This window comes from Theropithecus gelada, chromosome 13 (assembly GCF_003255815.1).
Source record: "Theropithecus gelada isolate Dixy chromosome 13, Tgel_1.0, whole genome shotgun sequence".
NCBI classification, from domain to species: Eukaryota; Metazoa; Chordata; class Mammalia; order Primates; family Cercopithecidae; genus Theropithecus; species Theropithecus gelada.
Genome location: NC_037681.1, coordinates 91379205 through 91396735, shown reverse-complemented (window position 1 = coordinate 91396735; position 17531 = coordinate 91379205). Strand labels below are relative to the sequence as shown.

At 47.1% G+C, this 17531-nt stretch overlaps 1 protein-coding gene across 1 annotated transcript in view; it reads left to right on the top strand.

The window, feature by feature from the left end:
- ADD2 (adducin 2) overlaps nt 1-17531 on the top strand; it is a 109850-nt gene that overhangs the window by 68180 nt on the left and 24139 nt on the right. Inside the window, 6 exon segments of the mRNA XM_025354038.1 lie at nt 4231-4382; nt 4826-4906; nt 8076-8225; nt 9698-9841; nt 12535-12633; nt 17204-17380. Coding sequence (XP_025209823.1) covers nt 4231-4382; nt 4826-4906; nt 8076-8225; nt 9698-9841; nt 12535-12633; nt 17204-17380 — 803 coding nt within the window.

Sequence of the window (17531 nt, the reverse complement as noted above, 5' to 3'; positions counted from 1 at the left end):
TTTCTCTTTATTGACCAATGTAGGTATTTGTTTATTCATCGATCTTCTCATATAAGCCAATTCTTGGATTTACTTATTGGTCCTGTTATTCTTTCTGCTTCTTGATTCATTACTTTTGTTTCTATATTCATTAATTCTTTTCCATAATTCTGTTTATTTTGTTGTTTATGTATTTTCTAAAGTAGCATAAAATTGATTTTTTAAAAAATTAATTCAATAATAAAGATATTTAAGGCTATACATTTTTTTCTATGAGTATGTGTTTGGCCTTATCTCAGGAATGTGACACATAGTGTTTCTTTTATTGTTAATTTCTAAATAGCTTGCAGTTGCTGTTTGGACTTTATTTTTCTTCTAAGAGCTATCTGGGAGTGTTTTCTCATTTCCAAGTGGTCGAATGCTTAGTCTTTTACAGGTTTGCTAATAGCATTGGATTTTATTGCATTATGTTTAGAAAATGTAGCCTATTTAATTTCTGTGTTGGAGATTTATTGAGATATTCTTTGTGGCCTAATATCATTTTAGAATGATAATGGGTATACACCATCTCTATAGCATGGTATTTAATCTATATTTTTGTTTTAATTTGATTTTGTCAAAAATTTTCTCCCATTATATTTGATTTCTCTTCATTTCTCTTGGTATTTATGATAGTTTTTGCTTTCTCTATCTTGAAATATTCACGGCATAAGCATGACTGATAGTTACAGCTTCACTATTGATTGTACGTTTAATTCATATAAAATGACCTACAAAATAGCTTCTTTGTATAAGAGAATATTGTTTTGCCCAACTTCTATTTTGATAAAAATGTGATGACCTCTGCTTAGTTTTTGTTTATATTTGCCTGGTGTACTTTTGAACTTCCTTTTATTTTTACCTCTTTTGGGCCACTTTATTTTAGTGGGTTTTTTTTTGTTTTGTTTTGTTTTTGAGACAGGGTCTTGCTCTGTCTCCTAGGCTGGACAGCAATGGTGCAAACACAGCTCACTGCAGCCTCAACCTCCTGGGCTCAATGATCTTCCTAACTCAGCCTCCCAAGTAGCTGGGACTACAGGCATGTGCCACCATGCCTGGGCAATTTTTAAATTTTTTATAGAGACGAGGTCTCACTATGTTGCCCAGGCTGGTCTCAAACTCCTAGGCTCAGGCAATTTTTCTGCATTAGCTTCCCAGAGTGCTGGGATTACAATTGTGAGCCACTGTGCCTGGCCTGTATTTATTTTTTGTAAACTTCCTATAGCATTGCCATCTGACATTCTGTGGCTATAACAGAGAAATCAGATAGCCAATTTTTTTTGTTTCCTTTTTAGGTAGCCAAATATTTTTTTTTCTAGATGCTTATGGATATTTTCCCCTTATCCCTATATTTCAGAAATGTTACCAGGAAGCATATAATTGTAGGTTTTTTTCTTTATATGAACTTTTCTCATAATCAATGAGTACTCGCATGCACAGGTCTTTTTTTTTTTTTCAGTTTAGAAAATGTTTCTTCTACTATCTTCATACTGCTTATCTATAGCCTTGCTCTTTGGTTTTTGTCTCCCAAATCTGTCATATTCTCTACCATCCTTTCCATGTCTGTCCTTATACTCTTCCTCCTGAGAAAGGAATAGGGCTGACCGGCATTCCCATTGCCTCACCAATCAGCATCTGTCAGGAAGACAGATGGATGCCTGGAAATCTGCTTAGTACACATCCGGGATATCTGAGTCCGGGATGTGGAGAGGGGAAGTTTCAAGTATCACAAGTTCAAGCCCAGATAGGTTGTTATCTGTCTAGCTCCATTTGCCTTAGAAATTGGAGTGTTGCACATCAGTGTGCCCTTAAGTCTTAGCTTTCAGGGACCGTGGTGAGTTTTCATCTTTTTCTGTGTTTTCTTAGTTACTTTGACTTAATGGCTCAGTTAGATCTGATTTATAAACGTGACATTTAGCCATCCTAACCTTTGTGAGGCCATTTAGAATAAGCTTTTAAAAACTTGTTGTAATATTATTTTATTTTAAAAATGGATACATAATAGTTGTACATATTTATGGGGTACATGTGACTTTTTATATATAATGTAATGATCAAATCAGGGTGATTGGAATAACCATCACCTCAAACACTTATTTCTTTATTGGGAACATTCCACATCTTTTCTTCTAGCTGTTTTGAAATGCACTATGAATTCTTGTTAACTATAGTTGCCCTATTGTATTTTCAAATTCCAGAATTTCTTCAGTCTGTCTGTGTTTTTGTACTCATTAATCAACCTCTCTTCATCCCCCTTCTCTTGAGACTCAGAGCAGGGGATCAGGAGCTCCTTTTGAGCCCTGCTGTTCTCTTCTTCTTCTGCCCCTTGTACCTGTGGGTGAGGTAATCCTCTTAGTTGAACCTCCAAGGGGTTGGGGAGGGAGACTCTCTTTGATACAGACACAGAGGATGTGATGGGGTGAGTGTTTTCAGACCTATTCTGGCCCCCTGGCCATCACTGGGGCCCCATGGTTATTTGTGGGAGAAGTATTCAAAGAACTGTGGTTTAGACTGTATAGACCTCCCAACATCAGCCCCACCTGCCCGCCTTTGCCTGGAGCCCTGTGCTTTTGACATGCCCTCCTTACTGCTAGGCATGAAGCAGAGAGGTAATTTCTTGTCTGGGGAACCCACAGAGGGAGGAGGCAATCCCAGACTGGTCAATTTGAATTAGAAATCCTTAACTTTGGAAGTTTGTTGTTGTCCTTGGCAGTTAACTAGGCTTTTGGACCACTGCTGTTCCTGCTATCTGTGTTTGCAGGGCACCTGCCCTGGAGGTGTATCACCTCTGGTTGGCACAGGCCCTTGTGTGCGTTTCCTGACATGGATGATTCAAGGCCTGCTCTGCTCGCTGGATGTTGGCCCAGCACCCAGTCCGCCCTCACTTTTGTAGACCACGTCATCACTTCCACTAATAGCACACTCGATGCAGGACATACATTGTACCGCAGCAAGGTTCACAGAGGTGGTAAAAGCTTCCAAAGAGCATCCTGATCCATTAAAATCTTTGGTGGGAGCTGGGAGAGGCAGCATCAGGAGGCTCCCAGCCAGAAACCATTTTAAGCCAGAACCTTTCCTATTGATTCTCTTATTGGTTCCTAGATGCTGATTTAGGCGCTGGAGTTCAGATGCCCTCTGCTCCCTTCCTGAGGCATGTAGGCAGTGGTCATCATAGTTAACGGGATAGACTGGATATCATCTCCTAGACCCTTGCATGCCCTGAGGACAAGACTATCAAACCCTCTAGGCCCATTTCCAAATCCCTTCCACATCCCCCCAAATTCCCAGAAAGAACCACCATATAGCTAAGGGACTGCATGCCCAGAGAGGAGCCTAGGTATCCTGCCTGAGCCAGCCTTTCAGCCAGCCACAGCTGCACCCACTTCCAGAAGTTTGTGACTTTTTAGAAAAACTTGAAGAAGTTACTTCCAGGCTGATCTGGCTTTCTTTTTTCTTTTTTTTTTTTTTTTTTTTTGAGATGGAGTCTTACTCTGTCCCCAGGCTGGTGTGCAGTGGTGCGCTGCAACCTCCACCTCCCAGGTTCAAGCGATTCTCCTGCCTCAGCCTCCTGAGTAGCTGGGATTACAGGCATGTGCCACCACGCCTAGCTAATTTTTGTATTTTTAGTAGAGATGGGGTTTGACTGTGTTGGCCAGGATGGTCTCGATCTCTTGACCTTGTGATCCGCTGGCCTTGACCTCCCAAAATGCTGGGAGCCACCGCACCCATCCCTAATCTGGCTTTCTATTTTCCCTGTTTCTAAATCACAGAAAATGTTATTACATGGTGTCGTTAAAAACAATGTAATAGCTGGTTTAATGACTAGTAACTTCTTCATTAATAATAACTGATGAAATATACCCCTGTTTCCACTCAGATTTACTCTTGCTTTGATTCAGTGCCCATCTTCAGAGTTTATGGTAAGCTTGGCATTCCCAGAACCTGTGCGGCATTTCCAGAACCCTTCATTCTGTGGCCTTGAGACTTGCCATGATTTTTGAGCAAAAGCTTATCTGAATGAGCAGACTTTATTGGGCACAAATGTCAATTTTGTGGACTCCTTCCCCAGGTAAGGGTCAAAGAATGTTTAATTCCCTGCCTGGGGAAGTCTCCTGTGCAGTTTTAGTGCCAGTGAGAATTTGGAGAACACTGGAGCAAGGAAGGGGAGGGCAGATGGGCCCTGGCCCTGAGAGAACTGCACTGTTCCTGCAGATGTCTCCATGATGACACCCATTAATGACCTCCACACCGCTGACTCCCTGAACCTGGCCAAAGGGGAGCGGCTCATGCGGTGCAAGATCAGCAGTGTCTACCGACTCCTGGACCTCTATGGCTGGGCCCAGCTGAGCGACACCTATGTCACGGTGAGCAGAACACCCTGGAGTTGGGTGGGGCACCGCGTGTGGTCCCACAAAACTCAAAGGGAGAACTCCTGACCCTTGGCATGGCCATGGCACTGCTGGTGACCTTTGGCCAAAATGCACTGAGCCCTGCCGAGGTTTTTAACCACTGTGGTCATTGATAAGGCAGCCTGCCCAGCGGGCACTTCTTTGGATTGGAAGGAACTCCTGGATCGTATACTAGAGTTACCCTTGATCATAGTGAGTTTCCTTTTGTAGCTCCCTTTCCCCTGCTCCAAATAAAGACTGAGTCCTTTTTATCTCTCATGGCTGGGGGGAGAGATAAGAGTTCATTAGAGGAAGACTTGGGTGCAGTGGATTCAGGGGAAGAGGGGATTCAAACACAGTGTCCTTGGAAATGTCCCCTCTTCCTCCTTGCCTCCTGAGAACGTGTGTCTTTCCTCCAGTTGAGAGTCAGCAAGGAGCAGGACCACTTCCTGATCAGCCCTAAGGGAGTTTCTTGCAGTGAAGTCACAGCGTCCAGCCTGGTGAGTACAGTCCAGCATCACTGCCCACTCCTTATTGAAATGACAGCACTCTCTCTGTTCCCACAGTGTTAGGTCATCTCCAAATTGGTCACTATTGCGCTGTGGAGCTCACAATCTGGTAGGGCAGAGAAGACACATGGAACAAACTAAGTGTCCAGAGCATGATGCAACCAAGAGACCAATTGCCAGGAGGAGGTGGCAAGTGCAGTGAGAGGGAGGAGGGAGCAGAGATGGGCCTGGCATCCTCTCAGCAGACTCATGGGATGGCTACGCCTGGGATTAGATCGCGATAGTTGGGAGTAGGGGGCCTTTCTGGATAGGGGGTACATTAGAGTAAGAACCAAAGCAGCACGAGATTTGTCCAGCACTGGCACCATTAGAGATGCTTCTGGGTCCCCTTTCAGGGTTGCTCCTTTTAGATGAGGTAGAGGCTTTCAAAAGTTACTTTAGTTCAGGAAATATTTCTGGATGGGAAGAGGAACGTGTAGAAAGGACTGTCTTAGAAGCAGAAAAGGCCCAATCCTTCTCAGATACATGGGCTCGGCTGCTGTGCCATGTACCTCGGAGAGGAGGATACCACCTTGGGGGCCTCTGCCAGGCTTGAGACATGCTTAGGTGTAGAGCCCAGCTACTCAGTCAAAAGTCCAGGCTCAGCAAGTCATAGAATATCTAGGTAGGGTAGGACTTCTACCATGGCCAAGGCCACTTGAGAGGCAGGAAAGGAAACTGGTGCCCAGGGAGGGTAAGCAACGTGCACAAGGCTACCCAAGGAGGTGATGGCCAAGTCAGAGCTGGAACCACAGAGACAAGGATGACACAGGCTCTGTCTGTAAGGTGTTCATGGTCTGGTTGGAGGAGAGAGGCGAGGTAATCAGCATTTAAGGTCAGGGTAGACAGTGTTCCAGTAGAGGTGAAGGAAGCTTGGGGAGCCTGGAAAGGGGCACCCTACCCCACCAGGAGCTGTAGGAGGAGGAGGGAATGAGGAAGGAGGCTTCTAGCTGAAACCATGGTACAGGAGTGGAGTCAGTGGGATGTGAACCAGTGGGGTAAGCAGACTTAGACCATGGTGGCAAGGAGAGGTTTGGCGGAGATGACTCTGTCCTCAGCAGGAGTGCAGCATGCATCAAGCCCAGGGGCATACAAGAGCCCTGTGCATGCATTTGGGAGGACAGGTGAGTGGCCGAGTCTGACTCAAGTGTTCAGTATCTGGAGGTGACCATGGAAGGGGATAGGGTCCAGGTGATAAATGGCATGGAAGATCTTGTTATGGTGTTTTGGCTTTATTCTGCTGGACACGCAGAGCCACTGAAGTGCAAGCAGGGGAGTAATGCAAGCAGGTTTCTATTGTAGAAGGATCACTCTGAAAGCTGTGTGGAGGCCAACTGACACCTAGGTGGGGTTATTACAGCAAGCTGGGAAGGAAATTCCGGGCCTCTGTGCTTAGTAGGCCTGGTGATCAGTTGGGTTGGGAGTATGGGATTGAATTTGAGGGGCTGGTGGGACATTCAAGAGATGTCAGTTGACATTTGGTTATTCTAGGTTCAGAAGAGATGCAGGCTAGAGATACAGGTTTGAGTCATGGGCATGAGATGTTTATGGAGTGTGTATAGACGTAGGGCTGCTGTGTGTGGTTGTACAGTTTGTGCACTGCACAAGGGAGCCTGGCTAATAAGGAAGAGAAGAGAGAGTGAAATCCAACCTGTACTCCACTCACTAAGTGTGTCCTAGCATTGGGATTCTGTTTTGAATTTGCACAAAGGCAATACCCACACATCAAGCCCTATGTCCCTGGGCTGTCCTCAAGAAGGAGTACCTGCTTTCCCATTTGTACAAAGGCACTATATGGGAGGGTGGCTGTTGATTTAGGCTGTGGAAGTTCTTGAGTGACAACAGATCACACATTCAATGATGAGATATAAAATATGTAAGATCAGAGAGAGATCATCTGAGAGAGGGAATTCTAAACAGGCCACATGTCCGAGGAAGTGGGGGAGCTGGGCTGAAGGAAACTGGAGGCCAGCACTCCATACTCGGGTTTAAAGTACCTGAGGTGGGAGAGTTGCTGCAGCTTTTAGGGGTCACGCTGCCTTGACGTCTGTGAAATTCACTTAAAATGGGATGTTGTAAGTGGAGATTTGTTGAACATCTTCCTGATGCTTCTGTATAAGCAAACGCCAGCAGCACATCCCTCCGCCCACATTAGTGTCGGTCTCCCTGCTTTGATGCCCATCTTGTCTGCCTGGGCTTCCTGGAGTGGGAGTGATGGGCAATTTGAGGAACTGCTCTGTGTGCCACATTCAGGATGTCATGGGTGCCTCAGTTTTAAGGGCTAAATTTGTGGTGAGTTTTAGAGACTATCATCTGGCTTGTTAACGTCCAGGGAACAACTGCAGTCAGTGAAGTTAGGTTAACTCGCAGCTGCTGGGAGATTGCACTCCGGGAAGCCGGGGAGGTGTTCAGTGAGAGTGCACCGGGAGGGGCTGGCTTCGGGAATTGGATTTGTGCTGGGTGATTTGAGAGAGAGTTCTGTTTACCTTGGATTGTGGGCTTTCAGGACATGGGAAATTCTGTGATTAAATATTTTACTGCTTTTTATCCAGGAGGCAGGGGAGTCGGGGTGCAGAGTGAGGCTAGAGCTGTCATTGGTAAAGCAGCCGCAGCCTCTTTGCGCCTTATTGAGAAAGGGCTCAATGTAGACATTACTCCCCCTGGAAGGCCTCTCAGATGCTCTGCTGGGATGAAAGACTCCCCCTGTCTCTGTCTAGAGAATTCTGTGCATGACTCTTTTCTAGCACTTTGCTACCACATGTGTGGTCTGTGGATCACTTGAGAACTTGTTAGAAATGCAGGCTCTCAGGCCCCTCTCAGCCTCTGAATCAGAACCTGCATTTGACTGGGCTTTGGGTGATTCTCATGCACAGTCAAGTCTGAGAAACTCTGCTCTCGCATTTCTCCTGCTGAATTACAATCGTCTGTGTTCCTGTTAGACTGTGCGCTCACTGAGGGCAGGAACTGGTGTGTTTTCTTCCAACACCAAGTCCATCATTGCTTATGGTGTCTGGAATGTGTGAAGATAGGTGGGTGGCACGTGCTGGGCCCACCAGCTGGGAGAGGAGTGAGGGGCTTCCGCCACCCTGTTGCCATAAGTCTCTCTTCTTCCCTGGCGCAGATCAAGGTGAACATTCTGGGAGAGGTGGTGGAGAAGGGCAGCAGCTGCTTCCCAGTGGACACCACGGGCTTCTGTCTGCACTCGGCCATCTATGCAGCCAGGCCCGACGTGCGCTGCATCATCCACCTGCACACACCGGCCACAGCAGCGGTGAGTGGGCTCCTTCTCAGCCACCCAGGGAAAGACATAAGGCAGCCAAGGTTGTAGCAATCTCGTCACTTTAAACAGTCTGGAAAGATCTAGAACTCAGGCCAAGGTGAAGCGAGAGACTTCCCAACGTGGAAACGCCCAGCCTCTCCACCTTTCTGACTACTAAAGTCATAGCATAACGTGAAGACGTGGAATGTCTGTTCCATTGTGTCCCCACCCTGCTGCATACACAAGCTGGGACCCCTTGCCCAGGGGACAGTGCCTTCTAAGTTTCTACTCAGGTCAGTCCTGTTGCACCAAGGGGTGGGGCCTGCCCCCACGAAGCCAGGCTCTGGTGAGGAGATATATTGACAGAGGACACAACCAGTTGGTGGGAACCTGGACTGTGTCCACTTTCCCATAGCTCAGCGTAGGCTGAGAGTAGGGGACATTGCAAACAAAACTGAGAAGGAATAGAAAGAAGAGTCTCAAGAAGCAGGTTGTCCCCCCCTGGTCATTTCTCCATGTGTGCCTAAGGCACTGCGATGTCACTTAGAAAGACGGCAGACAACCAGTTCTGGGCACTCCCCCCGAACCCCACCCTACCCTGCTGACCCCTAGGCCACACACCTACAGGGACAGAGTAGGCTGACTTGTTATCAGCCCGTTTTCTCAGCAAAGTACACTGGTTATGAGCACTCAGACCTTCCAGAATTTGGACTAAGATGTGAAGATGTATTTGTGCCGAGTATGCATCTTTGCAGAGCTCAGGGCTGAGTCAGGGCAGAATGAGTGAAGGAGGGCAAGGGTTCTTCTAAACCCCTCCATGCTCCTTGCTTAAAAAAAAATATTGCACACTCTATCCACCATGAGCAGCTCACTTTTAATAAGTGGTGGGGCAATGGGTTACAACCTGTGTTTCAACCCTGGTCCCCAGCACTTGTATTATCCCAGTCCCAGGGGCAAGAGATTGCTTTTGAGGTGGGACCTTTGTATTGGGTAGCTAATAATTTCATTCCTTTTAACATGGGACTTTTCAGTGGGCCTCTCTCTTTGTCAAAAGTCATGATCTTGTCTGCACTGAAACCAAAGCTGAGGGTCTCCAGCCTACCCCAAGAGATCTGGGCTCTGCTTACCCTAGCCTGGTGCAAACTCCACCACAGCCTGCCCCTTCCCAGAGTTATATGACAAAAGCAAAGCTGTGTGAGGCAGGGGAAGTGGGAGGGGCAGCAATAGGTCTCTGGAGTGCATTCTTTCTAGCAGTTCTAAAAGGTGATATGTTGACGTGGCTGCTGTGAAAGCAGTGATGGAAAGACGCTAGAGCAAGCCACGTGACAGCACACCCAAGCCAGGTGGTGGAGGAGCCCAGGCCTTTCTTGTGCCTCCTCCCCACCCTCACCCTTCACCAGCCCCCAGAGTGGAGCTGGACTGTGCTGCTCTGAGGAAAGGGCTGGGAGGGCTGCAGGTGCTAACCACGCCATTGTCTCTCTAAGGTGTCGGCCATGAAGTGGGGCCTCCTCCCTGTCTCCCACAACGCCCTGCTGGTGGGGGACATGGCCTATTATGACTTCAATGGGGAAATGGAGCAGGAAGCCGATCGGATCAACCTGCAGAAGTGCCTTGGACCCACCTGCAAGGTTAGCTTAGCTCTTCTGGGACAATAATCTGGAGTGGCATTATCAAAAGCCATCATCACAAAAGTGACATGTGTTCATTGGACGATAAGGGAGGAAGAGGGGGGAAAAAAAGAAAGATCTCCCTATCCCACTACCCTGAGATTTTGCTGTGCACCCCAAATATATTCAAATTTATATTTGCAAAACTAGGATCATAAAATAAGTTGTTTTTCCCTCAGCAATATATAGTAATTACCTGGGTATGTTATTAAATATTTTCTCTAACACCATTTTAAATTATTAAATTTAATTAAATTATAGTACAACTACTCACAGACTTCATTATGTGAATAGTTGTGCTATACTTTACCTGAATACTCTTCTGTGGTTGAACATTAGAAGGTATTTTCCAGCTAGGTGCAGGGCTCACACCTGTAATCCCAACACTTTGGGAGGCCAAGGCGGGTGGATCACCTGAGCCTAGGAGTTCAAGACAAGCCTGTGCAACATGGCCAAACCCTGTCTCAACAAAAAATACAAAAATGAGTGAGGCTTTGTGGTATGCACCTGTGGTCCCAGCTACTTAGGAGGCTGAGGTGGGAGGATTGATTGACCCCAGAAGGTGAAGGCTGCAGTGAGCTGTGATCACACTGCTATACTCCAGCCTTGGCAACAGAGTTAGACCCTGTCTAAAAAAAAAAAAAAAAAAAAAAAAGGTTTTTTTCTTTCTGAGTTTTTTCTTTATAAAAACAACACATTGATGAAAATCCTCTCAGCTAAATCTTTGTGTGAGCTTGGGATGAGTTTCTTAGGACAAGTTCCTAGGGCTGCACGGGCTAGAACTCTTACTTCATGTCGCCAAATTGCCTCACATGGTTTGTTCACTCTCCCACCCCATGTCTAGGATATGAGAGTGCCACTTCCCTGCAGTCTCCCCAAACTTGAGTGTTGTTGCCTTTATTTTTCCACCAACTTGCAAGAGAAAAATGGAATCTTATTGTTGCTTGACTGAACTCTTGAGCCCAGTTTTATAACAGCACATAATTGGGGGTGGTTAGCTCAGTATGGCACAGCCATGGAGCTAGTCTGGGTTGATGGGTGCTTTGCCACTGTCCTGGCAAGGAATGCACTGCCCGAGTCATTTCCCAGGAGTCCCTGTCTTCTCTAACACAGTGAGGCATCCCGCCTCTGTCTTCTGACGTCCTCCAGAGCGTTATTTAGAGTGTGGGGAGAGGGATGAAATGTTCACATCTACGAAGTGCTACAAGAATTTGAGAGATGGGGTATTCATTGTTTGTAGTACTTTTTGTGGGCCACAGTCATCGTCTCTTTCTGTGTCTCTGGCACTTCAGAGGAAAAAATACCAGCTGTTTTCAACAAGAGAGGATGTGATATTGAGAGCCACGAGACTTCAGCCCAGGCTCTGCCTGGAGGCAGATCTGACACATGGATCTGTGTCCCAGCTCCCAGGCTGGTGTCATCTCATTCCAGAGAGTTCTTGAGAGTAAAACCAATGAAGAAAAGTTTCTGGCAGGGAAGACGCAGTTGGACTTTAGGGAGTTGTGCTCTTGGTACAAATTCAGTTTGGGTTCCCCGACTTTTACCTACCTTTCCCTGACTGAGTCTAAAACATTGCACTAATAGTGAGAACCCCTGGCTTCTAGTTCAGATGCTTCCCCTAATTAGCTAAGAGACTTTCAGTTGTTTTTTTTTTTTTTTTTTTTTTTGAGATGGAGTTTTGCTCTGTCACTGACTAGGGTGCAAATGGTGCGATCTTGGCTCACTGCAGCCTCCACCTCCCAGGTTCAAGTGATCCTCCCACCTCACCTTCCTGAGTAGCTGGAACTACAGGCAGGCATCATCACACCCAGCTAATTTTTAGGTTTTTGTATTTTTAGTAGAGATGGGGTTTCACCATGTTGGCCAGGCTGGTCTCGAACTCCTGACCTCAAGTGATCCGCCCACCTTAGCCTCCCAAAGTGCTAGGATTACAGGTGTGACCCACCACACCCGCTGGAGACTTTTAGTCTTTTCAGGCTTTTATTTTCTTCTCTGTAAAACCCATGAGTTAGATTAGAAGGTCACTGTGGCCTCTTTCTAGAGCTGTGAGATCTCAGAGCTGACAGGGCCTCATTGAGTTTATGGTGCAGAAACCTAAGGCCCAGAGCGGTGATGTGGCTCACCTATTTCTGCAGGGCCACCGCTCAGAGAACTGCCCCCTGGGGCTTTGACTCCCACATCGACTAAGTCACAGGAGCAAGAGATGGCTTTTGAGGTGGGAACTTTGTATTGGACAACAAATAATTTTATTCACGTTAATACGCACACCAGTTTTTCAAACTTCTAAGCTTTCTAAGGCCTAAAAACCCAAGCATTGCCTAAAGAAATGACCAAGCTATTTAGTCTGTTTTAAAATGCCTTTTCAGTTTCAATTTTTAAAATGCCTAAAAACCCAGGTTTTGCCTAAAGAAATTGATCAAGCTATTTAGTCCCAGTTTTAAAATGCCTTTTCAGTTTCTCAGGGTAGATGCTTTGAGTTAAAATCCCATATTGGGTAGCTTTCGGGTATTTGATTAGAGAACATAAACAAGGAGTTGGGAGAAGGGGCCCTGGGATTGGTTGTGGAAGTTGATCTAAATAAAATGAAAAACCTCTCCCTCTTAACTCAAGTTTAGAAGACTTAAGGTTTTAATTGACTGTTAATTCCTCTACAGATCCTGGTGCTAAGAAACCATGGAGTGGTTGCTCTGGGTGACACTGTAGAGGAAGCGTTTTACAAGATCTTTCACCTGCAGGCTGCATGTGAGATACAGGTGAGCACATTCTCCTGGGAAGTGGGCCCAGGAGTGAGCTCTGACAGGGGCCTGTGGGCATATGTGGTGACCCTGTTGGCTGTGATTCAGGGAGTCTTTTGATGCCAGCCTTCTAAAGGCCTTGCCCTATTTCTCTGCCTTGGCACCACCTTATCCTGAAGTTTCACACTTAGGATTAGTTCTGTGGCTTTGAAAAATGTATCAGCATTGTCCAACAACCAATAAATACCCACTTCTTGGGAGTCAGTGCCCAGTCTGGGGAGCTGCCTGGGCTCATCAACTGGACAGTGGGAGAAACTGTAATAAGGCATAGAAATTTTTTACCATGCTCATATGTTACGTGGGGTATAGCCTGTTTGCACCTATGCCCAACGGACACACAGATAGGTTTTGGTTTTTTTTTTGAGGGGAGGGGGTTGGTTCGCAAAGGCCAGGAACATGGTCAAGTCCAGAAACAGAAGCGGAAAGCAGGCCAATCGGAGTGTTGATGTGGCAGCCTTAACAGCCAGGGCAACCCCAAATGATGTCCAGGAAGCTGTCATGGAATCCCTAACTGGGAAGGGATGGAGATGACAGGCGTGTCAGTGATCAGGGAACCCCCTAGAGGAGTTGGTGGAGAAGCAGTAGGAAAACAGACAAACCTGTAGTTGTTTTTTGTTTTTGTTTTTTTTGTTTTTGTTTTTGTTTTTGAGACGTAGTTTCGCTCTGTCACGCAGGCTGGAGTGCAGTGGCACTATCTTGGCTCACTACAAGCTCCACCTCCCGGGTTCACGCCGTTCTCCTGCCTCAGCCTCCCTAGTAGCTGGGACTACAGGCATCTGCCACCAGGCCCGGCTAATTTTTTGTATTTTTAGTAGAGACGGGGTTTCACCGTGTTAACCAGGATGGTCTTGATCTCCTGACCTCGTGATCCACCTGCCTCGGCCTCCCAAAGTGCTGGGATTACAGGCGTGAGCCACCACGCCCGGCCACAAACCTGTAGTTGTATAGACAACAAGGTGGTGTTGGATAAGCCAACCACACACTTTTCAATGTGGCAATTTGGTCAGGAGCAGGTAGGGGGCCTTGCACAACCCTGAAAAGACCTTATTAACCAGACCAGGCTGACCGGGCTCCATTCTCCCCACTCTGGGCTGTGTGCCCTTGGATAGAGGACTTGCCTTGCTTGAGCCTCTGTCTCCTCAACTGTAGACGTGGGGCCCAGCGAGTTGCTGTGAGGACGCAAAGAGGGGTGTTGCTGATGATATTTTTAGGACTCAACTGACATATAGAGGCCCGTTGCTCCTGGATGAGTCAGCTCTTTGCCCAACCCCTTGGTGTCCTGTCCGCCCTCTCCTGGCCGGCCTAGGCAGAGCACCACCCACAGGAAGAGGTCTTTCTCTTGGAGGTACTCTGGGGAGATTGAGATCTGCCTGGAAACGTCACTGGTGGAGGCTCTGCAGTGGGACCTTTTCAGTCATTTTTAGAGGATATGTGGTGAGGACAGCTGTGAAGATAATGATGAGGAAGTGTTAGAGGCAGTGGTCAGAATAGGAGCAGGTGGACACAGACCCAGCTGGTGCCTTTCTGATGTGATGTGGTGCCCCCCCTGCTGCCCAACCAAAGATTCTGGCCCTGAGCTCTGACCACTGACTGGTGGAAGAATCTGGTGGAGCCTCTGGGATACAGGGAAGCTACTCTCCCTTTCCCACATCTGAACTCTTAAGAGCTCCCTATCTTCCTTCGGGAGAAGAGTCTTCAATAAGAAAATATCTCCTGTAAAAACATCATCTCTGCAAAGACAGCTCAGCCCTAAAAATGAATGGAGAGGGATGCCCACGTGTCGCACCGCCCCACATGGTAAAGTACGCCTCTCCCAGGGTGCAGGTCCCCAGAAACAGTTTCTGGACAGTGTAAAGGGCAGAACTGCGGGCTTCTGTACCTCACAGCCCCACTCCCCCAGTTGCTGTCACTTTCTTTTCAGGACTGGTTTGCTGAGACCTTGTTACAGGACCTCAGGCAATGCAGACAGATAACCCTGGGAAAGCTCCAGTGACCTTTTTTTTCCTCCCAGCTGGTAGAGCAGAGAGGCTTCTAGAGGCGGGAATAGAGCTGGAAGATGTGGAAGAAAAAAGCAGGAAAACCTAGAGGAGGCATGGGCGGATCAGGGCATGAAGAGCCTAGGTAACAGCGACTGCAGGTGCCGCTGGGAGCACAGCCCTGGCCAGGTCATTTTTGGGTGAAGCGGCCAGCACTGAAGCTCTGTTTCCATTGTGGGCCAAGTTTTCTCCCTTGGTGACCTTGGCAAACAAGCGAACGTGGCTATGGTCATGTTAGCAGTTCAAGGCTGAGAGCCTATTTATTTCTCCTGGGGATGGTGTTCTCTCTGCTCCCCATCAATTTGGGGTTCCGGGAAACTGGGTCATCCCCCACTGAGAATGGCAGCTCCCTGCTCTGCCGACAGGCAGATGGGAAGAAGCTCAGGCAGTTCTTCTCCATCTGCTACCCATCACCATGGAAACCGGGGGAGGAAGAGGGAGGTGGGAGGAGGCAGCTCTTACAAGGTTGTGGGCAGTCTCTCCCTCTCTTCTTCTCCGTTAAGTATGGGTCCCCAGGGAATAGCACGTCTCAAAATTCATTCATCAGAACATTTATACAGCACCCCATATGTACCAGGTGCTACACTAAGTGCTTTAGATCTATTACCTTAAAGACTTCTCACGAGGTAGGTACTGCTATTTTCATTTTAGAGGAAACTGAGGCACACAGATGGTAAATAGCTGCTAAAAGTCACATAGTTGGTAAGTGGCAGAGCCAGGATTCAAACCCAGGCAGCCTGGTGCCTAGGTCTGTGCCCTTAAACATTACCTGGAGAAGCGCTGCCTCACCAGGGCTGTGAGGGGCAGTGGGAGAGGTCTGTCTGTCCTCCGCTAGACGCATGGCTTGGATGAGAAGGGCGTAGATAATATTCTTGCTTCCTTCTCTTCACAGGGTGACAGGGGTCACCTAGGAGGGCTGCCTGGCTGACCTCAGAGAAGTAGCACAGGGGCATTTGTTAAATGATGAATTTAACACACTCTAAGGTCTGTCCCTGATCCTCTTGGGTTCATAGACCTGTATTTGTCAGCAGGTTAAACTGGATTTTTTCATTTCCAGTAAAAAGTAACTGTCATAAAAGTACTGAAAGTTTGTGTAATTAAAGCAGTTTCCCATAACAAGCAGGCTAACACGGGATATCATATCTTATTCGGAATGCTAACATAATAATGTGCAGTGCAAAACACCTGTCTCACCACCTGGAATATTCACAAGCCACTGTCCCTTTATGTAGCTGGATTTATCATCCAGGAAGCCAGACCCTAACCAATTATATCTGAGTAGTGGATACATGAGGGTAAATAGAATGTACCATTAGATGAGCATGGAATTAAAAAAATAAGAGGATTTGTTAGATTAATGAGTGTTTTTTAGGATCATTCTAAAATTGCCTACTGTATACACACACCTCTTATCCTAATACTCAGAGTCCATTGCCTACAACCACTTGCATTGCCCTCCCCATGTAGCCTTGAAAATGGGACAGACAATCTAAGTCCATGAGTGAGAACTCTCACCCCTGCACAGTGCTTGGCTGTAGGCATTTTATCTGTCTCCTTTTTCTGGGCTTCCTTGACTGACTAACCCCATTGTGGAGAATGTATTCTTCCTTTGGACCTGTGAATTCATCCCATGAGGTTACAAATAAATTTCATTGGCTTGGGAGCCAGCCTATTTCTTTCAGGTGACTTTTAAAAAAATATAGGAGAGGTCAGCCACGGTGGTTCATGCCTGTAATCTCAGCACATTGGGAGGCCAAGGCAGGTAGATTGCTTGAGCCCAGGGGTTCGAGACCAGCCTGGGCAACAGGGCAAGACCCCATCTCTACTAAAAATACAAAAATTAGCTGGGTGTGGTGGTGTACATCTGTAGTCCCAGCTACTCAGGAGGCTGAGGTGAGAGGATAGCTTAAGCCTGGGAGGTTAAGGCTGCAGTGAGCTGAGATTGTGACACTACCCTCCAGCCTGGGCAACAGAGACCCTGTCTCAAAATAAAAATAAAAAACATTGGAGATATTTCAAACATACAGAAAAATGCAGAGACTAACATAATAGACACCCATACTTACCACTCAGATCAAACATATTCATAACCTCTGGCTTCAAATCTTGAAGAAACAAAATATTACAAACAAGAACTGAAGTCCCCTTTGAAGTCCTTTCCAGTCTCATCTTCCCTCCCTCCCTAGATATAATCACAATTCTAGGTTAATCTGTATCCCAGGTAACTTTAAGTCCTCTGTTTTGTTTGAGTCTTAAGGTTTAACGCTTGCTATTTCCTTCTTTATAATCTCTAAGAACTGGCATCAGGAAATAAACTAATAGCTCTTTTCTTGGAAATGGGTGCATGCCTATCAAGTGTGGGTGGCTCTTTCTCAGTTTGGCCTCTAAGTTCTCCTCTGTGACTCCCCACTCTCTCATCACATATAGGAGCATACATAAGTGCAGGGTACTCGTGTGCACATGGGCTGAGGGCTCTCTGCTCTTTGCTACAGGTGTCGGCTCTGTCCAGTGCCGGGGGAGTGGAGAACCTCATCCTCCTGGAACAGGAGAAGCACCGGCCCCATGAGGTGGGCTCTGTGCAGTGGGCCGGGAGCACCTTTGGGCCTATGCAGAAGAGCCGGCTGGGGGAGCACGAGTTTGAGGCCCTCATGAGGATGCTGGACAACCTGGTGAGTCTGCTGACATTGCCCTTCCAGACCAGTCCATTGAGGCTTAGTCCCCTGGAACCAGGAATTACAAGGCATCGGGTGGGCACAAGAACGGCCAGCATCACAGTTAGGTTGTTGAAGCCTTGTTGACGGGAAATTTGATTTAGAATGT